Source organism: Monodon monoceros, unplaced genomic scaffold (genome assembly GCF_005190385.1).
Source record: "Monodon monoceros isolate NGI ecotype Baffin Bay Population unplaced genomic scaffold, NGI_Narwhal_1 Super_Scaffold_6, whole genome shotgun sequence".
In the NCBI taxonomy this organism is placed as follows: domain Eukaryota; kingdom Metazoa; phylum Chordata; class Mammalia; order Artiodactyla; family Monodontidae; genus Monodon; species Monodon monoceros.
The window spans coordinates 995527-1020777 of record NW_021703783.1 but is presented as its reverse complement, the minus strand read 5'-3'; the positions used below and the strand labels follow the sequence as shown (position 1 = coordinate 1020777).

General features: G+C 56.3%; 1 protein-coding gene across 1 annotated transcript in view; it reads left to right on the top strand.

Moving 5' to 3' along the window:
• Positions 1–25251, top strand: part of CACNA1C (calcium voltage-gated channel subunit alpha1 C) — a 465580-nt gene that overhangs the window by 300206 nt on the left and 140123 nt on the right. Inside the window, 3 exon segments of the mRNA XM_029204130.1 lie at positions 8132–8290; positions 14904–15100; positions 23992–24095. Of these exon segments, the coding sequence (XP_029059963.1) occupies positions 8132–8290; positions 14904–15100; positions 23992–24095 (460 nt within the window).

Here is a 25251-nt window from a genome sequence, read left to right as displayed (position 1 = left end):
GTGGTGATGGTGATGCTGGTGATGGTGATGATGGTGGTGATGGTGATGGTGATGATGGTGATGGTGGTGATGGTGATGCTAGTGATGGTGATGATGGTGGTGATGGTGATGGTGATGGTGGTGATGGTGGTGATGGTGATGCTGGTGATGGTGATGATGGTGGTGATGGTGATGGTGGTGGTGATAGTGATGGTGATGATGGTGATGATGGTGATGGTGGTGATGGTGATGGTGATGTTGTTGTTTTTGACGATGATGTTGAGAGTCACAACCACACATACTGATACAACATGCATTTCTTCACTCCAGTCAGGCATGACCATGGAAGATGAGGTCCCAGAGGTGGCTAGTGAGTTACAATCAGAGGACGTTTATCTGATCACCCTCCCTAAGAGAGGACTTGGCTCACAGAGCTCAGAAGCTCCTGGTTTACTAGAGCGACGATGGTGCACATAGAAAGCTGACCACTCCGTGCTCACCGTCCTGTCTGCCCCACATTGTCCATTTGCTGTCATAGCCCCTCTTCACCTTCTCCACTCTGCTCTCTGGCCTGCGGGGCTGACCACTGGGCTACATCAAAGGCTGCCTCCCCTCTGCCTTCCAGTTGGGTTCAGTCAATGACAGGGTTTTCACGTCCCCAGACCTTCCCTGCAGGCCACCCGGCTGCTCCCCTCAAGCCCCGCCCCTGGCAGACTGCTCTCCTTCCTGCTCCTGGGAGCTACCTGTTTCCTGCTGGGACCCCCTGTCCTGCTGCTTGTAACCTGTTTTCATTCTTTCTGCAAACAAGTTTTGAGCACCTACTGTGTTCAGCTCGAGCAGAAGGGGGTTTGAAGTCTGCCTTTTATGATGGAACCACTGCAGGTTTCCGAGCAGGGCCATCTTAGGGTGAGCAATGGGCCAGGGCTGCAGAATGCGTTGGGGTGGGTGGGAACTGGAACCAGGAAGCCCGGTCACCAGTCCAGGTGGGAGTCAGTGAGGACAGCAGTGGCTGCTCTGGGAGGGCAGATACGACGGGTGCCGTGGAGGAAGCACCGTCTGCGTTTGCTGAGGAAGTAAGCCAGGTGACTGCCAAGTGCGGGGCCTTGTGGGGAGCGGTTTTAGGGGGAGGCTGCGAGTTCAGGACTGTTTCTGGAGTGTGATGAGCTGGGAGGACAAGCCGGTGGAAGATCCAGTAAGCTTGTGGAGTAACAAGCCTTGAATTCAAAAGAGAGAGCAGGGCTTCCCTGGTGGCGCAGTGGTTGAGAGCCCGCCTTTCGATGCAGGGGACACGGGTTCGTGCCCCAGTCCAGGAGGATCCCACATGCTGCGGAGCGGCTGGGCCCGTGAGCCATGGCCGCTGAGCCTGCGCGTCCGGAGCCTGTGCTCCGCAGCGGGAGAGGCCACAGCAGTGAGAGGCCAGCGTACCGCAAAAAAAAAAAAAAGAGAGCAAAAGGGTGTGTAGTTGCAAATTCACACTCACCTAATGGTGGTGACTTGAGCCTTTAGGAGAGAGTGAAGTGAATGGATTTCCTGAGAGAGAGAATTTAGAGAGAAAGAGTTTAGAGAGAGAGACACAGGGGATAGAAGACAAACTGGGGCAGAGAGAAGCTTCACGCCTGATGGCTCACACACCCCCTCCTCAGGGAACCGTCTGCTGTTCTCCCAGGTCAAGGCCGCCTCTCCCTCCTCTGTGCATCCACGGCTCTTTGGGCTTCATTCTTTTTTTTTTTTTATTTATTTATTTTTAATTTTGGCTGTGTCGGGTCTTCGTTGCTGCGTGCAGGCTTTCTCTAGTTGCAGCGAGCGGGGGCTCCTCTTGTTGCGAAGCACAGGCTCTAGGCGCGTGGGCTTTAGTTGTGGCATGTGGGCTCAGTAGTTGTGGCTCATGGGCTGCAGAGCACAAGCTCCGTAGCTGTGGCGCCCGGGCTTAGCTGCTCCGCAGCGTGTGGGATCTTCCCGGACTAGGGCTCAAACCCATGTCCCCTGCATTGGCAGGCAGATTCTTAACCACTGTGCCACCAGGGAAGTCCTGGGCTTCATTCTTAGGCCCACTGTCACCCGCTTCTGCGATTAGCTGTCTCCACGTTTGCCTCCTCTCTAGCTGATGCCCTTCCTGGGCAGGGACTGCATCCTTTTCGTCTTTGTAATATTCCCCAGAGTAAAAGTCCAGAGGGAGGGAGGGAAGACGGGAGACATAAAACCAGCTGTGCAGTGGGAAGAGCTGAAATTGTAGAGCATCACGGAGACAAGGACGAGAGAGTTTTGGAAAGAAGGGAGAAATCAGTGGCGTTGAGCCTGTCGAGAACAGTGATGTCAGTGGCAAAGGCATGGGTCGGCCAGCGGGTGGCCGTGAGCACCTCTGAGGCTGCAAGCTTGGTCCATCTGCGTGGTGACGACGGCCCGCCATCAAGGGGGAAGGTTGCCATTGTGCCCATGGGCACATGGTGGCGGGACTCTGCAGGGGGCGTTTCCTGCTGCTGGAAGGAGAGACAAGGGCTCCCCTTGGGGGCAGGCACGGCCCTGCCTCACTCTCTGCAGCGATGCCGTGTCCGGGAAAAAGCAGAGTCAGACCTTAGTAAAGAGAGCTGTAGTCCGTGTACCCGCGAGCGGGAGTGCTTTCTGTATCTGGGGCTTTACCGACTGCACCTGACAAAGAGGGATGTGACCCGGCTCCGGCGACAGCCCCATGACTGTCTAGGAGTGGCTGAGGCCTCCCAGGGCAGCAGGGGCGCTGGGCCCCCCGAAAGCAGAGGGGCCGGTGGGGCTGCAGCTCCGTGGGAAAGCGCTGCTGCGTCTGGCCCGGGCTCGTCCCGTCTTAGAAGAGCTTTTCCGGGTGTGAGGTTGCAGGGACTTCCCGTCCATCTGGGCTTCCTGGGTCTGCGGCATCCTCCTCGACGCCAGGACCCTCCTCGTTTGGGCCCCGCGGCTCCTCTCTGGACGGTGCAGGAGGGGCTCCACCTCCACCTTACACTCGAGGACGGCTGGCGTCGGGAGCACCTTCCTCTGTGCTGCCCGAGTTGTTTTCTCTGAAAGTGACGTCGGCTTCCTCACAATTCACACAGAAGCGGTCGACTGGGTTCCCAGATCTTCCAGGTATTTCTTCTAAGAGGCAGAACAAAGCCCAGGGAAGCATGAGGCAGACAGACGGTGGGGGGCCAGGTGTCCCTGCTAGCCGGGCAGACGGCCTTCTCCGTGGGGAAGCACAAGCCCCCCTGCTGGACCCACCTGCTGCCCACCCAGCCAGGTCCTCGTCACCTCGTACTCGGCCTCCAGCTCACGTGTCACTGCCCCGAGGACACCTTGCTCCGCCCTCCAGCCACATGGGGGCCTTCATGACACCCTGTCTCTTCCTCAAAAGCACTCAAGTGGTTTGAGATTCTGTACCGATTGTGAGGTTCTTTGATTCATGTTTGGCCTCCTTTACAAGAAAGAGCCCGTGACCCCGGGGAGCAGGTGGCCCGTGGAACATAGCTCAACAGATGACCGTGTGTAAGTGAAAATGTGCGCATCGAGGCCGGTGGCCCCAGCGTCCTCCTCCTGTTCTGGCCAACTTAGCCCCCATCGGTGAGAAGCTTGTACCCACCACCATCCTGCCGAGCCCAGACTCACCCCCCTTCAGTGATTCTCATTATCACTCCCTTGTGGAGCTGTGATCAGGCCTCCTCGGTCATTTCTCAATGCTTTCCTACCACTTGGCTGGAACCGTGGTGTCCGAATAACTGGGACATGAAATGTGCCTTCGTAGCCGCCAGCCAAGAAGCTCTAAGTCCACGCAGAATCTGAACAATGAAATCAAACAACATCTGCAAAGACCTCTGATTTGGGGTCACCGTCCCCCTTTACACCAGGTGACTTGGAAGTTCAATGCAAGCCCGACTCTGCCTCAGACACACCTGCATGCGCTGTTCAGCCCCACGAGTCTCACTGTCCTCCTTTCTCGGGGTCCTGCTCATCAAGTCATTGCCACCCTCCTTCTTGGTTCTACCCCTGGGGCCCGAGCGGAACAACCCATCACCAGAGCAGGGCTGGGCGAGATGCTCCTTGATGAAACAGAAGAGCCCTCAGCCATGCATCCATCATGGGCCAGCATCACCTGTAGCCAACGTTTCCAGGCCAATCTCAACACTGTTGAAGGAAGGTGCCAGGCCTGCTTTCCATAATTGATGGTTCCTCTTGATCTTCTAAGGGAAAACACCATGATTTACGTACACAGACCCTCTAAGTCTTTCCTAACTTGGAATTCTCAAGTTGAGCACAGCAGGAATGCAGACAGTGGTCCAGGCCTTACAGCAACGTGGAGGGAGAAGAGGAAAGGCCGTGCCTGCCAGCTCTGCTTTTTCTCCGTCCTTCCCTAATCCCAGCATCTAGCGAAGCCACTCCCCAGAGCCCCCTCTCCCTGGAAGACCTGGCAGCCGGGCTTCCCGGGCGGGAGGGTGTTTCATCCCCTAAGAGGAGGTCACCTGCACAGACTGCAAATGAGAGACCGGATTTCCAGAACGACATCTTCCAGCGCTGTTCTTGCACGAAATACCCTGTCCTGTTGTCCCCGTAAGTCCACGTGTGTTTGTCTGGTCTCACGCCCTGATTTAGGGCCCGGAACACAGGCTCACGGTGGGCGTAGCCCTTAGTGATCTCGTGTCCACGGGCCACCTTCCCGCAGCTCTCTACCAGGCTGGCCTGGCCCCAGGGCTCCCGCGGGGGTCCCGTCCCCGGCCCGTCAGAGGAGAGCACTTGGGTGCGGAGAAGCCGCTGTGTTTTCTGAGGGGAATGGGAACAGAAGGAGCTGTTTCGGGGGCACAGCTGTTTCTGTGAGCCCGCCCGAGGAGGAGCCATTGAGACGCAGGCCTTGAGAGCCAGTTACGTGCGGGGGGGCTCTGGGGTGCCGACCCGGGCCGGCGGTGAGGATGGCGGCCAGGGCCTCGGAGGCCGCGGGGTGCCCCCTGGCAGCAGGATGAGCCCCCCGCCTGCCCAGCAGATGTCGTGATCATGTGCCACTGCTTCACAGATGCAGATCATGGAGGCCGAGAGCCCCGGGCCAGGGCCCACGGGAGGCGTTTAGCCCAGTCGTGCAGCCCCGGGCCTGGAGTCAGGCCACGTGGCACCAAGCCCTGTGCCCACCCCTGCCAGCAGCTGTGACGTCATGGGCAGGCCCCTTAACCTCTCTAGAACTCACGCTTCTCCTCTGTAAATACCGTTAATGACAGTACCTACCTCCCCAGGTTGTGCCAGGGGAATTGGGGTCATCCACCTGCCCCCAATAAGTCTTCATTACAGGTCGATGAGGGCGGGGGGCTTTGGTGCTCCGAGGCTATCCTTTACCCACTGGCTGAATCCCCACCAAGGCTCCTCCTCCAAGAGCTTATTCAGTCGCTGCTCTTATCCCTCTGAGGACGGGGAGCTCACTACCTCTTGGAGCACCCTGCTCCACCTTAGGTCTGTTTCTTGGACAGTCTTTGTGTTGAACCTAAATCTTCCTGATTGGTCCTGGCTCCATCCCCATAGTTAGGCTGAATTCTGCCAGCTCTTCTTCCCCAGAACAGCAGGTTAAATCCTGTGAAGGTCGTTGACAGCCCCCTCCGTGCCTGTGCCCTTCCTACTCCGCGAGTCGGCCTTTTCCCGATGACACACCTCGGTGTCTCCTGAAGATCCTTGAATGGAGTGGTTTCCTGAAGGCAGCCGGCATGCAGAGTCCCTGCTGTGTGCCACAGACGAGAGGACGTGAGGCCGGGGCCGTGCGTCAGGCAGGGAACAGCGTCCGCTGGGGGAACAGCCTGTGCTGACGCGAGGAGGCCTGTGGCCAAAGAAGCTCGGGGCTCAGTTGTGGCTGGAGAGTGAGGCGTGAGCCAGAGTCAGGGGCCGTCAGGCTGGACGCGGAGGCGGGTGACAGGGCATCGGAGGAGGACTCGCGCCAAGGACATGACACTCTCTGCTTGAGCATCCCAACAGCGGCATGAACACCAGACGGCAGGGAGACCAGCTCACCGAGTAGCCGACCCCAGGGGCCAAAGTGTCCAAAATATACCCCGAGAGGCTCACAGCGGTCCCCTCTGGGCGGTGGGACGACGGACGAGTTCTTTTTGTTCCTGCTCCCCTGTGTTTTCTAATCTCTCTATAATAAGCATTTCTCCTGTGTAATGAGCATGTATTATTTACATAGTAAACGGTATTTATACTTGTGTAAAACACTTCAAAAGCAAATTGGCAGGACTTGGTAACAGTGGGAGGAAGGAGCCTGGGGGCCCAGATCGGGCCTTGGTGCTCAGGGGTGTGGCGAGGCCACCAACCCCAGGGGATGGCAGGGAGCAGAGCGTCCGGCGGCCACTCTGATGGCCCCCAGCGGTGGACAGAAGCACGGGCTGCTTCGACTTCCTCTGGGCCTCTCCGCAGCCCGGCCTGCAGGCCCGGGAAAGTCGCCTGTCTGTTTGCAGAGCTGCCTCAGCGATAAAACAGCCAGAAGGGCCCACAGTCTCCGCGTTCACAAAACTCAGCCTGACGTGGGAGCCGGGTGTAAATGTTGGAAAGCCACTTAATGAACATGTAATTCCAAAGGGAGACTCACGCTCCAAAGCAAAGGAACTGATTCTAAGAAGACATGTAAGAAAGGAGACGTCTCTGCCCTGGGAGCTTGGGGAAGGGTCCCCGGAGGAGGGATGCTTGGGCTGAGAGCAGAAGGGAACGTTGGAGGGAATTACAGAAATGCGTTCCAGGCCGAGGGAACAGCGCCGACAATGGCCCCGCGTCGAAGGATGGCACGTTTGAGTCTGAAAGAAACACTGTTTGACCAGGAGTCCAGAGAACAAGGGCCGGGGGGACAGGGTGGACCCACGCCCAGGGCCTTGTAGGGCAGGAGGAGGTCTCCCCATCCCGTGCCCCCCCATTCTCTGCCACGTGGCACTGAAGGCCTGGTTGCGTTCCCCTCGTGGTCTGGGCAGCCGGATCCGGGGACCTCCGTCTCCTCCCGTGAGCAGCGCCCCAGCAGACACCCCAAAAGTCGCTGTGCGGCTGGGTTGTCAGCTTCCTCCGTGGCTCCGCACCCTTCACCAGATGTGTGTACAACCTGCTAATTAACCGAGTCATTTGGATCTGAAAGCATCTTGTTCTACTGGGAGGTGGCAGAGCCCTCGCATTAATTCACAGGTGAAATTATTCTAGCATTTCTCTTATTTGGTTTCCTCTCCCCGGCTTAGCTTAATGGCTGGGGCGAGTTCTCCGAATTGGACTTGTGAACCCCACTCCTCCAGGTCACAAAGGCCCGGGGACCGCCTCGGGGCCTGGGGTCAGGGTGCCCAGCCTTCACTCGCCAGCGCCGAGGGCGATGGGTGAGCAGGGGTGACGTCCGCAGTGCGGGAGAGGTGGAAGGGTGTCCGTGGCTGGTGGGTGAAAGACACAAAAGGTGGCCCGCGGGGGGTGACTCAGAGGAGGAGGTCCTGCTGTGCTGTGTCTAAGGCAGGCCCCTGATGTGGGGAGGGGAGCCCGACCCTCCCCCACTTCCCTCCTGGGGCGTGGAGACAGCACCCACCCGTTGACGGACGGCTTTCTGGGGCCTGGGGTAGACCTGGGGGCTTGAGGGTAACTGCCATTTACAATGACCGTGTGCAACATCTCGTTTAAACAGGCGACATTCTGGGTTGATATTTATGGCTCAGCTTATAACTGAGGGGTCCGTCTCCCCAGAAGACAGTGGTGTAAGTCTGCAGACCCTTGGGGCGTGCAGACAAGACCGGCTGCGAAAGAATGTTTTTTATTTACCCTTTTTTTTCCCTGAAGGGATCTGGGTACTTGAAAAACAATTTATTGTGGTAATAGATGCAAGCCAAAATGTCCCGTTTGACTTCTAAGTGCACAGTTCAGTGGCACGAAGCCAACGTCACCGCCATCCGTCTCTAGGACTGTTTCCATCTTCCCCAACTGAAATGCCCTTAGAAGGACAGCATCTTCCTGTCCTTCCGTCTGGAGGTGGCTCCTGGGGAGGTTTGGGGTCAGGCCCACCTGGATCCAGCTCCCCCGGGGTGTCTCTCTGACCGTGTAACCTGGCGCCTCGGTTTCCTTACCTGAAACTGGGGTGCGAGACCCGTCGGCGGGGAGAGGGTCACGGCAGACGGCGTGAGCTCCAAGTAGCGGTGGGTGCACAGAGTCGGCTTTGCCGTTGCAGGTCTCCAGGTGGTTCTGAACTCCATCATCAAGGCCATGGTACCCCTGCTGCACATCGCCCTGCTTGTGCTCTTTGTTATTATCATCTACGCCATCATCGGGCTGGAGCTCTTCATGGGGAAAATGCACAAGACCTGCTACAACCAGGAGGGCATCGCAGGTAAGGGGAACGCCGTCCACCCCCGGCCAGCTGGGGAGACCCTGCCGTCGAGCACCTGCGTTTCCACGGCCAGGAGAGGCAAAGATTGTATTTTTTTTCTCTCGGTTCTAATTTTTGTTTTTACTAAAATGAGTCTGTGTTAAAATAGCTAAACACGAGTGTTGTCCGGCACTGCTAAGCATTCTTTAAACGAGGCGCCTAGCCAACATTGAATATTTTAAGAATCGGAGCTAACCTGGGGACCATATGTGTCTGCCCCCTTGTCCCCCGTGTAGCTTGTCACCAAAGTGCCCTCGGGGGGAGGCCTCGCCCTCAGCTGGTGGCTGTCCCGTCACAGCCCTGGGTCGTCTGTCTCGGTGTCTCTGCCTCCCGTCCGGGGCCCCCAGTCCAGGTGGGGAGGACGGCCAGCAGGAAAACTCCTTTTCCTCCAGGAGGTGTGTCTGTACCTCGGGCATCCACCGGCCCGTCCTCTCTGACACACTCTCTCTGCGTCCCTTCCATAAATCAGCGCATTCAACGAGCCGTGCTACTTGCTGGGCTCTCGCCGGTAGGACTGGACTTTGGGCTTGACCGACATGCGACAAACTACTGTCTTCAGCTACTGAAGTCTCAGCTGGACCTTTAAGAAAACATTTAAACAGAGATCAACACGGCTTTTAAACGAAGTAGTTTAACACAAAAACTCGTTTAAAAAAAAAATACCCCTGCACGGGGTTAGCCGTGTTCGACTTATGTGACTTTTTTCCAAACAACAAGATCTTTCATCCTAGTTTCTGGCACCTTAGGGCACAAAGGGGAGCATCTGTCTGAAGCATTGCGAGACCTTCTTTCCCCTTCGCGTCCACTGCTTCACACTCCCGCTCAGCCCAGGCAGTAAATTAAACTTGACCCCCCTCCCCGGGGGTGGGGAGAGCATCCATACAGGAGGCAGTGAAATGGATTAATCATAATTAGAAACCAAATGGATCCCCTGATCTGAGTGATCTGGACGCACTGGCCGGGTGTTTGCACGTGGCCACAGTCGAAACAAAAACCCAAAACTGTAAACCTGTAGTCACAGACTCACGCAATTGTTTCTACTTCTTTGATGGCAAGTCTAAGAGGAGACCATTTCTTCACTGTAGGGAGAATTTCTTGGGTCATATTATATAAAATAAACTGTCACGTTAAAAAAAGAAACTTTTAAAATTGAAGGAATTCGATCTTGACTTTAGTTAAAATGCTGAGATTTCCAGCCTTGCTTAAAGAAATACCCAATAATGCAATGAATAACATTCTCCCCTTTAATTCAGATCCTTCCTTTTGTTGGGCTCGACCTGTAGCTGCCCAGAAACAGTAAACTTATGTTAATTGTGTGGCTTCCTTAGAGCTCGTTCTAAGACCTGCTTCAGAGCCACCACAGAACGTCTAAAATTTATGCCGTTGTATTGAAATGGCCAACGGCCCGTTTGACCCAGACTCCTCGGGCCAGTGCAGGGATGCCGGGTCCGAAAGGCCCCATCAGCCGGGCGATGGGCGGTGCAGTGGCTCTCACCTGCACACCAAGGTGTGGTGGGGAGATGCGGTGAGACTCTGTGCTGAGTGGCCGCGCCTCCACGCGTCTGTCCTCGCTGAGCGGGAGAGCTGCTCCCACACCACCCCTGTCTCTGCCACCCGACGGGGAAGCAGTCAAAGTGGCTTTTCCGCGGTCGGCAGGATCCTACGGGGGCTGTGCCCGCACCGCCTGGAAGTCTCTGACTTTGTGGTCCTGCCTTCAGTGGCCTCAAACAGCCAGAAAACGGTGGGCGTGATGGACAGGGTGAGGGGCTCCTCTGTGCCAGATGGGGGTGGTTGGAGGAAGGGCTGCCACAGGCCTGCCGAGACCTTCCGCAGCCTCCGTGCTCTCAAGAAACAGAGCAGAACTGGCCTGGCCGAGTGGATGGCCAATCTGGGAACACACTACTGTCCATCCCTGAGGGTAAGCAGACCAGGAAACGCACCTGAGACACCTCCTGATTCCTCCCAGAAAAAGCCTGGGTTATTTATGTGATGGGTTTACCTCCACCCGACCCCACCCCACCAGGTTCGGAAGAAAATTGGCCCCCATCGTAGAAACACCATCAGCCCGGGGAGACAGGGTGCCCGAGGAAAGACCCCGGGGACGCGCTCCCGAGAGAGGAGCCCCGTCAGCCCCGCCAGGAAGGGACCTCTCTGTGCGTGGAGCCGGCCTCCCGCGGGAAGGACGCCCAGGACACGCTGCAGAGGCCATTCCGCCCAGCACCCTGCACTCAGGCGCTCACTCACTGCCTGCATCTGAACCGCGTCTGATGGCCGTCCAGGGACCTTCTCGTGTTATGGGGGCCCCTTCCATCTACACACTGATCAACGCTGACAAAGAGGGATGTGTACGGGAATCCGGACGCACTCAGCACGGCCGGAGCGTATCTTTGAAACCACTCCCCACGCGTTCTGGAGACGTTTGCATCACCTTTGGAATGGGTGTCTTTTTTTAATTTTAGACTTTGGAGTGAATTCCTCTATTTTTCTGCAAACTTAGATTATGCAAAAGCGCTTGTGAGTCCTCGTCTTGGTTTTTTTATGGAATTTACGTCAGATTATTTTTACACTTTGGGATTCTTTTGTGAACTCGTAGATTTTAGGGTACCTTGGATTTTGAGCCATGCTTCCTATCAAATCCATACCAGAAAGCACTGGAGCTGCCGGTGTACCATTGTTCTGCTTCCAGGCTGCCCCTTCCAGCCCCTGCAGATGTGGTCTCAGGAGAGGAGATGTCCCCCGATCCCGGAGGCATCTGCAAGGCGCCTCCCTTGTTCCTCAACAGATACATCACCATATGTCCGTCCTTTTTGTTTCTGGTCGTCCCATCTGTTTGGTCGCAGTCCGAGCCAGGTCACTCTGCATAGCTCTCCCAAGCACAGTAATTACCCCTGAGACTGGCAGAGAATTGGTTGGCTGAAACCCAGAAATGAAATCACGTTCAATCTAGTCACTCCTTAAAGTTGGGGCCTAAAAAAGTCATTGGTTTTGTCTTTGGTGATTTCTTCTTGAAGGCCCTCGCTGGTGCTCTCCCAGATTTCGTGCTCTCGTTGGGTATTAACTGCACTTCCAAACTCCCTCCTCATCTGTGCCTCCATTTCTTTTACCACAAACTTAATTTGGACTTTCCAGAATGACCCCACCTCTCTTCATTTCTGCTTTACAATGGGGAGCCCGTATGGCTTTGGCTGTTTCTCCAACGTCGTGTTCCCATTTTCCTCTCTGGGAATTCACGGCTCTGCTGAGACTCCAACACGTCTTCACGTTCAAGCTAATTTCGCCTCACCCTCAAGTGCATGTCGCCGGGACCCACTGATTTGTGTGTGCTCACATCTGTCGGGTGTTCCCTTTAGTGCTTTTTATAGATACCTATTTTTACCAGATAATTATTGCCCCTTAATTGTTCTCAAATCTTCTTTTTATTGTTGCTCAAGACAGATTTAAAATAGCAGAGTGGCACTTGATCCTGTAGACCATCTTTCTGAACCTCATCCTCTCTCTTTTATTAATGAGATCACGTCCCCTGGACGCCGTTTTCTTTTCAACATACATTTGTAAAGCCCCTCAGATACGTCTTCCTTCCTTGAGGACACTCAGAACTCCGTTTGGCAGCCTTCACCTTTTCCTCACTTCGGCCTGTTTTCAGGAATTGAGATGCAGGGGGACTATCAGATTAGCAGTCATAGTGCAGAGATTAGCAACACCTTTATTGCACTAGAAAGCAAGGCCGGAGAAAAAGAAACACGAGTTTCCCTCTATTTTGTTCACCTTCTCTTTGGTCTCATCTTTCATCATCCCAGCACTTCTGTCACAGTGACTGAACACGTCACTCTAGAAAGCGGGTCACTAGGCAAGTGAGGCCCAGCAGAGTTTATGGCCTGTTTGGTTCTTGGCTTGACAGTCTACCTACTCCCAATTTTTAGGTGCTTGTTTTCCACTTTCTCATGTATTCCTGAGGTCTGAGATTCACTTTTCAGGTTCCATCCTTTTATAGCCTCCCATTACTTAACCTCACATCCAAATCTCCAAAGATTTCAAAATGTCAAAAGTCACAAAAAACTATGACTGGAGTTCCGTTACGTGAATGGAGGCCTCCTGGGGGTTAGACCCCAGAGTAGGAAATGATGGGGACACTGTTGTCCCCCGTACAGTTCAGGGACCAGGGAGCGCCTTGGTCATCACACAGGCACACAACCTAAACCACCAGGCCCGGAACAAGCCAGAAGCCGAGCTGCTCGCAATGGCCCCCGCCTGGAAGCAGGCCTGCTGTCCATCAGCGGGCGAGCAGATAAACGCACAGTAATATGTACGGCCGTGCAAAGGAACAGATCTCGAAACACGATGCTACGTGAAAAAAGCCACCTCGTGTGTGATTCTGTCGATATGAGATTCCTAGGCAGGCAGATCTGTAGACAGACAGCAGGTGTGGCTGCCAGGGCTGGATGGGAGAAGGGCCTCGGGAATCTGGGGCAACGGAAGCGTTTCCAAATGCATTGTGGCAATGGCTGGAGAACTCTATAAATTTACTAAAAATAACTGAGCTGTCCGTGTTCACTGATGAATTGTACGGCATGTAAATTATATTTCGGTGAGGCTGTTGAAAAGAGAGAGAGGGACTTCCCTGGTGGCGCAGTGGTTAGGAATCCGCCTGCCAGTGCAGGGGACACGGGTTCGAGCCCTGGTCCGGGAAGATCCCACATGCCGCGGATCAACTAAGCCCGTGGGCCACAACTACTGAGCCTGCGCTCTAGAGCCCACGCGCCACAACTACTGAGCCCGTGTGCCACAACTACTGAGCCCAGGCACCACAACTACTGAGCCCATGCTCCTGTGCTCCACAACAAGAGAAGCCACCGCAATGAGAAGTCCGCGCGCCGCAACGAAGAGTAGCCCCCGCTCGCCGCAACTAGAGAAAGCCCGTGTGCAGCAACAATGACCCAGTGCAGCCAAAAATATATAAATAAAATTAATTTATTTAAAAAAAAAAAAGAAGCAAGAGGGAAGAGATATGGGAACATATGTATATATGTAACTGATTCACTTTGTTATAAAGCAGAAACTAACACACGATTGTAAAGCAATTATAGTCCAATAAAGATGTAGGAAAAATTAATTAATTTTAAAGAAAAAAAGAAAAAAAAGAGAGAGAAAGGGAAAAGCCAAGAGGACACAAGTCAGCATGTGTCTCCAACCACTCAGCTCAGTCCACCTCCCTAAGAGTCACCCCTTAGTTAAGGATTAATATTCCTCTGCTGTCTTCCTCCTGAACAGCTGCGATTTGAAGCCACAAACTGAGAAACAGCCCAGCAACCCACAGTCTCTGTACAGAGGTCCTTGCCCCGTGATTGCTTGGGTACGTTTGAAACCAGAGAGATCCCTGGTGGCCTGGAATCCCCAAACGAGGGATGACAAACAAATTCTCTCTCGGGGGCACATCTTCACTGAAGTCGGAGGCAGTCACCTGTTTGTTAGAATTAAGGTCCATTCTGTTTACTACCGTTTCTTCCTACAAGCATAAGACGATGTCCTTAATTTCACAAACTTCAGTGAATTCCACGTTGTTACCTCCCGCAGCTGGGACCAGGACTCTCAGTATTTTACCAAAATGGAAATTCTTAACTCAGCCAAGTCTTAGTTCAATTTACCAACGATCTCTGCACGACAAATATCTTAACTCACTAATTTCCCAGCAGCTGTTCCTGGCCCGAGCACAGCCTGCGGCCGTGGGGTATGTTATGCTGTTTCTTGAAAAAGCCGAGAGCGCTCCGTACCTGGGGAGCGCCCTCCCCATCACCCACGCTGCTCTGTCCTGATTAGAGGTCAAGACAGGTCTTCTCTTCTGAAAGGTCCTAATGCTGGAGAAAAGGGCGGTCCACAAGTTTGCACGCAGCATGCACAAAATACCGCAGTGGCATTTGTGCTCAGGGGCTGGGATAAAGCTCTGCAGTAGGTACTTTTCCCGCCATCAGAATTTATTTTCCTTCCTTCATCAAGAGGGCACCCACTGTAAAGTGACTTGCATCCCTGGTAAAGCATCTTGTAATACGTCACGGACCCATGTGGAGTCAGAAAACATCACTGGGCGGGATCTCCGGCCAATCACGTGAAAGAGCCTTCCAGTCAACAATGCCCTCGCCCTAAACTCTGGCATTCCAGCGGAAGTTTCTACAGATACTTAACCACCAAACGAAGAAGACGAGGACTCACTACCACGTTCCAGGATGTCTCACACTCAGGGCGGTTGCATCATAGTTATGCCCTCATTGCCCATTTGACAGCCAACAGCCCTCCTGTCTTTGAACTCAATGACTGAGGCTAGAAAAGAGTTTTACAACAATTAGCTGAAAGCACTGACCTTCTGAGTTGATGACCACACAAAATGAATACCTAGTGCCTTGTGTCGTTCGCTTCGTGTTTGGGGCATTGATGTAACTGTGTTCTGCATTGGTGCCGCTGGGGTCGTTTGCTGTCCCACCAGCCTCGCCCATCACTTTTCTCTCTAACTTCTCTCTTCTTTCTCTGCCCGTCCCTCTCCCCCCACCCCCTGCTTCCTTCTCTTCTCCCCCCGCCATTTGAGATGTCCCAGCAGAAGACGACCCCTCCCCCTGTGCCCTGGAGACGGGCCACGGGCGGCAGTGCCAGAATGGCACGGTGTGCAAGCCGGGCTGGGATGGGCCCAAGCACGGCATCACCAACTTCGACAACTTTGCCTTCGCCATGCTGACCGTGTTCCAGTGCATCACCATGGAGGGCTGGACCGACGTCCTCTACTGGGTACGTGCTGGGAACGGGCGGGGGCAGGGAGCCCGCAGACTGCCGGCTTCTCCTTGACGTCCACCTTCTCCGTCTTCCCATGATGTGGTCACACGCATACCGGGGTGGAACGGCCGATGAGGGCCTTCGATTTCTTCTAGGTCTTGCCTGAGAAACAAAGCCTGAGACTCTCACCCTAATGAGTCTCTCTTTGCCCACCAGCCCAAGACAAGTGTCACCTTTCGTTTGTCCTCCATAGTGAGAAACGCTGGCTGGCAGCCCCGTGGGGACACGGCCGATCCCGACCCAAGGGTCCTCAGCTCCTGTTCCCTTGTAGGACTCCTTCTGTTCCCATCCGTGTCCTGCCTCTGCCCCCCAAAGAGAGCTGAAGGGCACAGAGTTCAATTTCTAGGGCTAAAGATAAAACCCAGGCCTGGTCTTCTAAGAAGAAACCACTTTTATTGAATCGTGTAGCATCATGGCATGCTATCATGTTTCTATTTCCCGTGCTAATCTCGTTATATCAGAATGGTCCATCAGACAAATGCATTGCCATCCTCTTCACTGCTGACAAAGCGCTCTGCTGGTTATGCGATGCTTATTCAGAAATGCCACTTCTCGAGTGCCAGCCACTCAGCAGTAAGTCTCCTTTCACCTTAAAGATGCTCCTTTATCATCCAGCAGCCAGCACTGCTTTGCCAGATATTCGCAGCCTCTGCCCCGTAAGCAAACACGTCATACTTGGTCTGTCTCCATTCTGGCAGAGTCAGGTCCATCATTTGTAAAAACTCCAGAAGATGTAATTCTTTGTGGTATCTCCTGCTTCCACGTGAGAACTGACTTGCTAGAGCCCGGTGCTGTGCTCCAGCATTTGGGTGGAAAATGCTTGTTGCCAGGCTTGAAAATACCATCGCAACCAGAGTTTTGCAAGTAGTCAGATGGATTTGGCCGTCCTGAAAACGGTCTAAGAGGCTGCTTGGGAGGGAGAGGGGTGTGGATGCCTTCCCAGCAAGCCGAGCTGCCAGACTGGGAAGAACTAGTGCCAGGAGAGGTATGGACCTCCTCCCGGACCAGGAGGAGTCCTGGAACGGCTCGGAGATGCTTTGCGCGTTCTGGGCATTGAAGCTTCTAAATTGTTTTTCAACAATTCAAAAGCCCTCTTCTCCCAGTTTCTGGGGTAGAGTCGGCAGGCCGAGACCCAGCGCTGCCGTGAAATGTGTACGTCTCTGTGCAGGACCAGCTGAAACTCGCCCTCGTGCCTTGTACCCCACAGACAGTATTGAGCATTCCTTGCTTGCCGGGGGTGCCCAGGTCCTCGGGACTCAGACACAGTAACATCCAGCTCAGTGTAGGCAAGCTGACTAGACCTAAACTGAACAACGCAGTGCCGCTAGAGCCCCATAGAGTGGCCACGCTGTGACACTTTCCAAAAAGGCAAAGTGTCTAATCACTCCTCCTTGAAACTGAGGTGGAACGCTGGAGCCCATCTCCCAGGCTCATCCTCAATGAGAACTCGGTTTTGGATAATTTGTGAGACAAAGGGCGTTGAGCTTACTCTACCTGGGCAAATTTAATTTCGTTTAGTAAAGCAGATCGAATTCAAAAGCGGCCCTAACGGGTCCTTCTATCTTGGGTGAGTCCCTCTGGCCAGCCAAGGACAGAGACACCCTTCTGCAAACGGGCAGCATAGGACGCATGACTGTGTGGAACTGGGCTTTGGAGCCTCATCACATGAGCTTCAAACCCGCGCCTCAAGTTGCTATGGAAACGCCTCCCATAGCATCCAGTTGAGGGCAGGGTGGCAGTGGGTGGGTGGGTGTGGGGCTAGGGGAATAGGTATAATTTACTTTGCTGCTGTCCCTGATGTATTTTTGGGATCCTCCTTCATCCCTCCCTCCCTCTCCCCCCACCAGCCAGATGTGACCCAAGGAGGCGCTGTCACGGTGACAGCCAGCATGGGGGCTGCGAAGGAGCACGCGTGGCAACCAGCAATTTTCAGCAGCTGTGTTGTGCTTTTCCCCCTGCGGGTGGTGGGTGGGTGACGAGCTTGGGCCGGGAGTAGGGAGTGTCTGAGGTGGCAGTCCCAGGCCCGTGGGACAGCCTCGCCCTGACCTTCCCTAAATGGCCGAGCCGTGTGCGTGTGTGTGTATGTGGGGGCACACACGTGTTCACGCACGCGCACCTACACACACACACACGCACCCCGAAACGGAGCGTCCTGGCGGGTGTTCTCGAGGAAAGCCCCGCCCAGCCCGAAGCGCCTGCCTGCCTACTGTTCTGCTGGCTCTCACCTCTCTCGCCTCTCCTCCTCCTTCCTTCTTCCCTCCCCCTGCGCCTTCCTCGCCTTCAGGATTTCTCTTCCAAACCCCGAGACTCTCAAACCTCCATGTGCTTTCGTGTAAAACACGGAACTTTCTACGCAGGGCGGGGCCCACGCTCCCCCCGTCCCCAGCCGTGGGACCAGACCCTGAGAGTCCGGCCCCAGCACCTGCACTTGCAAAGGCTCCTGGGAGATCCCAGCTAGAGCGCGAGTCCCCTGCAGCCTAACGTTCCCAATCGCACGGCGCTGCTTTGGTGCCTCTGGCTTGAACCCAGCTAGGGAGACGGCTTCTGTGGAGGGTGGGCCCAGGGTCCTCCACTCGGAGGAACGCGTTCTCCCCCGAGTCCCGGGGGCAGGTCTGCAGGACGTGGGGACGGGCAGCCACGGCTCCAGGTGTCGCAGAGACTGGACCCACCGGCTGGATAGACATCCCTGGGGAGCTGACAGGCCACTGGAGCGCTGAAGCTGGCTCGGGGTGGGGGGACGGTTGGCAGGCCCCCAGCTCCTCCTGGGGTGGCTTTGAGTGTGAATCCATCAGCCCATCCCGTGCTCCCGACTTGGAAGGGTTCGTGGCCGGCCAGCACGAGCAAGCCTGGGCGGTAGTACTTGGACGATTCCTCAGCTGTTCACGCCGCCCGCTGGGACGGGCTCCTGGGCCCCTGCGCTTGCCTTCCCCGTGGCCCGTTCCAGGAGTCTGCGGGTGACGGGGCGGGGGCACACAGGGATTTGGAGACCAAGCCAGAGCTGGGCCTTGGGGGTGGGAGTTCCTTGGGAAATGGCTTCTTAAGCCAAAGCCTGTCCGCTTACTCTCAGAATGTCCACACCTCTTAAGAATAGCGGGGAAAGTGATGGAGTGAAAGGTGTGGGCTGCCTCTGGGAGCACTTGTGAGAGAGGGAAGCCCCGTCGGACCGTCCCCCGTGGATGCCACGTCTCCAGGTCTCCTCTCCAGTGTGTTTTGCCCCACCCGGTGGCGTTTCACTCCAGGCTGCTTTCTTGTGTGTTTGGGGCTCGGGTTTCCTGAACCGAGATAATCTGTAGGTTCTCAGGCGGCCCAAGAGCTGGGGTCCATGTGAAATCTGAGCACCCTCTCCACGTGTAGCCAGGTCACACCAGCATGTGCTGGGGTCTGCTCATCGCTGACTTCCTACCCGCCTCGGATGGCCCCTGCTCGTGGGGACAGCAGCGTGGCCCTGACCTGGGAGGAGGGCTCCCGGGGAGGGCGGCCGGCAAGGGGGCTCCTACCGGGGGTTCAGGCACCCGGTGCTTTAGGAATCTCGGTGCCTCACCAACTGTCCATCAGGAGGATTCTGTTGACCTCTGCCCACGATGCCCTCTGACCTGGGGCCCCTGGGATGCTGTATCCCGTGTGGCACAGGGCAGCCCTCTGGCCTGCGTCCTGGGGTCACCTCCTCCACTGGCACCCGGGCCCCCTCTTTCTGACACCTCCCGTTTCCCCAGTTAGTTTCTCCATGACCAGCTCTTCCACTCGTTTTTAAAAATTAGAAATTCAGCTTAAAACAAGATTAGGAAGAATACTTCATGAGAAATCATATAAAAGAAAGATGCGTCTCCTGTCGCACCTGCCTTAGTTTGGTTCAACAGGAGACCTGGGGAATGAAAGTTTAAGGTTTAAACTTTGCACAAGTCAGTCGTCAGCTCCGCACTCACCCGTGTGGGAGGACATTCCTTGTAAATACACGCGTGCACACACGCTCACACACACTCACACATACACACCACGGCCACTGATCTCTGGTCTCGGTGCTGCCGAAGTATCCCTCGTTTATGACGAAGGTCTTTTGCATCCAAGCAGAAATTCAGGTGTTTTAGCCTATTTTCTCCTGTTTCATCTGCACCTCTTCTCACTACAGATATGGGAAATGAGCCTCTGAAGGCATCCAGCAAGCAGAGCTGGTGGGGCTGAGTTCTCCCGAGGACCTAATAGTCATTGGAAATGAGAAGCTGAGGAAAAACCCTCCAATAACCCAAAGACAGCATCCTGGGCTCTTGAATGGGGATCAGGCAGAGAATGTGTTAGGTCTCCTCAAGACCCTCTGGTCCTGAACCCTGAATCTGCCCGAGTTAGAGCGTTACCACTTAGCGCCCCCAGCGCTTTATACAGAGGATCTGTTACCTAAACAATAAACCCGTGGTTTATAAACATTTGAAGAAGGGGAATTTGCATCTCTCAAAGCTATTATTTATTTACTTACTAGGTTTAGTTTTATTCATTTCACTGGCATTAGGCAAGTCCTTATTCCTCAGTAATTCAATTGAACATTTCGTGAGCATTTACAAGGTCCCCAGGCCCGCGCTCGAGGAGTTTGGGTGTAATTGGGGAGATGGGGACCCAGAGACATGTGGGTCCCACGCAGGGCTCGGCGAGAGCAGGGAGAGCTTGTCAGAGGAGATGGGGTGTCGCTGGACTTGAGCTGGGCGGGGAGCAGAAGAGAAGGAAAGGCCAGCTTTATACCAGTTTGGCTGGAGAGAACGGTGCTTCGGGCTCCTAACAGACCCAGGAATCAGCCTGGCACCCAGCGGTCTCACCACGTGCCAGGGCCCACCCGCGACAACAGCGTCAGGGCACAGGCGTCCACAGGGCCTCCGCTCCTTGCGGGGTCCCGGCCGAGTCCGGGAGGAGCTGCCTTGTTGGCCTCCTTGGTGGTGGGCCTGCTGGCGTCTCCCACAAGATCCGGGCCTTCCTGCTGCCGCGAGCAGGGCCAGGAGGTGTCGGGCGAGACTGTTTGCCAACCTGCTGCTGCCCCTGCGACTGTGGGTGGACCCCGCGTCCCGCAGGCAAGGTGACAAAGGTCAGGGGTTCATTGGGCCATCGCCCAGGGCACTGGCTTTCCAGACAGAGCAGATCCTGCCCCCTGAGCACAGTCCCCGTAACGCGCCGTGACTTCCACGGGCTGCACGTCCTGCCTTTGACGTCAGGTGACAGCCTCCCACGCCCCTCAAACTGCTCAGCCTTTGGGGACCCGCAGTGCCCAGCCCTTAGAGGGGGAAGCGCCAGACGTGAAAGCCCCCGGGAACCAGCTGGGATGGAGGGAGACCCCGAGGCAACGGGGCCGGAGCCACCGCTCCTCCTGAATTTTCTTCTCGGGGAAACATGGATGTTGGATTTGGAGGCTCGAGGCTGTGGTTCCCTCTAGGAATTAGATGTGGGGGGAGAGTAAGGCGTGTGTTCCAGCGAAGGCTGGGTCACCCTTGGAGGCTCGAGGCTGTGGTTCCCTCTAGGAATTAGATGTGCGGGGAGAGTAAGGCGTGTGTTCCAGTGAAGGCTGGGTCACCCTGTGAGGTGCCGGCCCGGGGGCCGAGGGGCTGCAGGTGGCAGGCCCTGGGGTGCCTCTCCGCGCCCCTTCCCCGTAGGGGCCTGAGAAACGTCTGGCTTCAGTGCTCTGAGAAGACCTGTCCTTTTTGACCTCTAAATAACGGTGTCAGCAATCTGGGTCATTTTTTTTAAATATGCCTTTATTGATGCTTCTCTTCTTAATAGCTCCATTCGTGCTGAGTGAAGCCATCCGTCTCCCCGCTCTGGCGCTGCCCTACTTCAGAGCCGCCCGCACATGCGCTGGTGCCCAGGCTGCCTGGGGCAGGGGGCCCAGAGCAAATGGGGTCGTGGAGGGAGGTACAAAGCCAGGACCGGCAGGCCCAGAGGCCTCTCTGGCTGCTCGTGGGCCACAGGGCAGGGGGCCTAGGACCTCCAGGAGCTCATTCACCTCTTGTCTGTCCTCCACCCACCACCCTGCACCTGCAGCCCCCCACGTTGACCCTCGCAGAGACCAGCCCACAGTCTCGGAGGAGACCAAAGAGTTGGACAAGGACAGGTGGAGGCCATGCGTCCCCTGGACGTGACCCTGGCTCTTCATGGGGTGTCCGCAGGTCCTGAGGTTATCTAGGGGTCACGAGGTTCCATGAGGCTGGCTGTGGGGTGGGTATCTGGGGGTCAGGAGGTCTGTAGCTCCATCCATTGGAGGTCCTAGTGCTGCTGGACGCCTCACCCCTTGCCTGTGGCCCAGAGGAAAGGACACTCAAACTAAATAGGGGCCCAGGAAGCCTCCGAGGCTCATGGGTTCCTTGAGTCATCAGAGATGTGTGGCCTGGATGACTGCACTTTCCATGAGCTAAATGTTCACAAAATGTAGGGCACGAGGGGGCTTTCCTGGTGGTGCAGTGTTTGAGGGTCCGCCTGCCGATGCAGGGGATGTGGGTTCGTGCCCCAGTCCGGGAAGATCCCACATGCCACGGAGCGGCTGGGCCCGTGAGCCATGGCCGCTGAGCCTGTGCATCCGGAGCCTGTGCTCCGCAACGGGAGAGGCCACGGCAGTGAGAGGCCTGCATACCACAAAAAAAAAAAAATGTAGGGCACGAGGAACCAGCCAGAGGAGATCTCCCCCAAGGAGGCTGCGGAGGCACCAGCACTCCTTCCCCATCCCCGTCTGCCCGGCTTTGGGGGCAGTTTCGCAAGGGTGGCCCTTGGCACTGGGAGCGAGCCCGTCTCTGGATGGCCCTGTGTGGGTTCCTCGGCAGCCTTGGATCAGGAAGGAGGCTCCCAGCTCCCGCGACGGGGCAGCCTCTGACTCCGCGGATCTCGGTGCCCTGCCTTCCTCTCGCCATCGTGCTGGGTGCTTCACGCTGCCGGCACTGTCCCAACACTTGCCAGTTCCTGGAACCCCTTCCTGGGGCAGGACCACGCGGCTCCAGGCGGCCTTACTGCCCCTGCCCTATACCCCCCCTCAGTGGCACCCCCGGGCAGCCTGATCTGGCCTCACCAGCCTCTGCAGCCTCTCCTGGAGGCCCGTGGCTGTGCACACGCACCCCTGCAGCCGAATTCGCCACCCGACGTCCACTGACCTGTCCCCCTACAGCAAGGGCCTCCCGTGGGTAGCGGGGCCTGCACAGAGGGGGCCCGTCTGTCCACCTGGCTGGCCTCATTGAGCACCTGCCTTATATGAGGCCCTGTTCTGGGCACTTGGGGGCACAGGCTACACCCAACGCCCGTCCTCATGCCACTTGCACCCCAGCACGGAGGACAAACGATGCATAGTAGTGAGTAGATTATACACTTGGAAAGTGTATATGCTGCGTGGAAAACAGAGTGGCCGCGTGGCAGCGAGGACGTCCACAGAATTGCGTTACATTGGATTGAATTGTGACCTGGGAAAGTCGCGTGTTGGGAACCTTTTCCTTACGTGACTCAAACTGGCGACCCCGAGGGCGGGACAGAGCTGTGCTCTCTGCCCCATGGTCACGCTGGGGAGCTGCCTCCAATGAGACACCCTAACCCCGGGTAAACGAGAGCAGATTTGGAAAGGACACGCGGGGGCAGCACCGAAAACCAATCAGTGCTTCTCAGGGCACACGAGCCGCCCCGTGGACCTGGGTACAGGGAATCACAGCCTCTGTCGTGCCGTTGCCTCGGAGGCTGGGGGCCGTGGACCAGCGGTCCTCAAACCCTGGCTCGCATCAGACTCACCGCAGGGCTGGTGAGAACGTGGTCGCCGGGTGCCCCCAGTGTGGACGGAGGGCCCAGAGTGTGCAGTTCCAAACTCGTTCCCAGGTCCCCTGGTGAGGCCAGCGACAACACCTTGAGAACCACGGGTGTAGGTCATTCGGGGAGCCTGTGCACTGAGGAATTTGGAAACTCGGGGGCGTCGACCTCCCACGGGGATCCACGGTCCCCTGAGTTGCAGGCGCCGGAGCTGTCCCAAGTCCAGCCTGAACAACCGTCCTCCCCCGCCCGAGTCCTGTGGTGCCGATAAGGCAGCACGGTCCCCCCTAAACTCCAGGCGCAGGGGTCACCCCCTGAGGAAGGCACCTCCCCACGTGTGCCCGAAGGTTCCAGCCCCCAGCTAGTCCCTGAGAGCTGAGGCCAGGGTGGTGGGCGCAGGGGCCACATAAACCCAACTGAGCGAAAACCATCTCGTAGGAAGAACCACGTTAGAGGTGACCCAGCTTCTTAGACAACTGAATAGATAACATCGGAGGAAAATTCTGTTCCAGAAAATAAAAGGTCAGAGAGGGCCAGGCAAGATTCCCCCGAGGCAGAGCCTGCCGAGGCCCTTCTTGCTTAGGTCAAGGTCACGGGGTGTTTGGGTCAAGATGGTGCCCGGTGACAGTGGCCTCCCACGCCAGCCTCTACTCACATCCTCCCTGCCTCCCTGCCCACTTGCTTTGACCCACTCCTGCTTCTCTCTTTCCTAACTACCCTTCATCTTTGCAGATGCAGGACGCTATGGGCTACGAGTTACCCTGGGTGTATTTTGTCAGTCTGGTCATCTTTGGATCCTTTTTCGTTCTAAATCTGGTTCTTGGTGTGTTGAGCGGGTAAGCTGACCATTTCTGTGTCCTCTTTATGACGCAGCTGAGCAAGGCCCCAGGTCCCGCTGTATCCGTCACCAGGCCCAGGAGAAACAGAAAACGTCTCCATTCAGCCAGGAGGCTGGCCGTTGGCTGGGCGGGCCATTTGGCCTCTGATGACCTAGAGGCCCCGGTCCCGGTGCTGCCTGGCCGGCGCCGGGCCCGGGGTGGGCAGGGCCGTGCTCGGCTGCTCTGGGAGCTGTGCTAACTGTGGTCCCGTTCTTCCAGGTCAATGATGCCGTGGGAAGGGACTGGCCCTGGATCTATTTTGTCACGCTAATCATCGTAGGGTCATTTTTTGTACTTAACTTGGTCCTCGGTGTCCTTAGCGGGTAAGCAGGACCGAAGAAAAAGGTCTCGATTTTTCCATTTATTTCACGTACTCTTTCTGCTTTTCCTGGCTTTATTCTTTTTCTGACTCTGATGAACCTGGGACGTGGGGCCACCCCAGGAGCCTTGAAGGGAATGTCCTTGGCCTGGCTGGGCACAGAGATCAGAGGCACAAGGCCGAGCCCACTGGTTTGGGCTGCAGTGAGAGGTACCCAGGCCCACCTGTCTCCTGCCACCTGTGCACCCCTGGCTGTCCAGGAGGGCAGGATGCTTCTTCAGGAACCCCAGAGCAGTGGAGCCCCTTGGGTGGGAAGGGCTGGGCAGAGGAACTGGCGGAAGATTCGTGGGCCGTGGGCTCCTGGCCCGCGTGGCAGCCTCGCAGATGGGTACCTGCCCTATCTCTCCAGCCACAGTCCAGGGCAGGCTGGAGGTGAAGACGCAGGTCCCCTTTACCCGGTGTTGACTGGGCCAGGGTACCAGGAGTTTGAGCTAAAATGCAAGTAAACAAAACAGACTGAAAGGCTCATTCCCTTTGGCGCTCATCACAGACTGGGCCGTCCATCTCTGTATCCCTTCTCTGAAAGGAAGGGCGCTCAGCTGTTTGAAGCCATCGATCACTGGAGCACAGAGGAGATAGAATCCACTTTCCTTTAACTTTGTCTGCTTGGCTCCAAGTGCAAGGCCCGCCTAATTTCAGCCTTTGCTCAGATGAAGTTAAAACGTGGCCGAGGCAGCCCGTGGCTGGGGCCCGAGGAGCCCTGGGCGGCCACCTCTGCACCTCGGGCCCACTGGACGCCTCTTCGGCCCACTCTCTTCTTCCCGAGCCCTCACCAGCCATGCAAGGCCATCGCCTGAAGGCTCCCAGGGACACTTTCTGCCTTCGCCACGTGGGGAGGGGCAGCTGCTTCGTAGGCTTTCTTCCGTCTCTGCGGACGTGATGTTGGGGAGAGTCGGGCGAGGGAGGAAGATTTCCCAGCCCCGCCTGCTGCAGCCCAAGGCCTCGCAGGAGCGTCGGGGTCAGTCCTGGAAGCGGCGGAGGGACAGAGTCCACCTCTGTCCTCGCCCCTCCCCGCGGGGGTGCTGTCGGGGGCTACGTCACCCCGGGCCTTTGCCGCGAGCGGCTGCACAGGGACTGGCACCTTCCGTCAGGGTGACGGT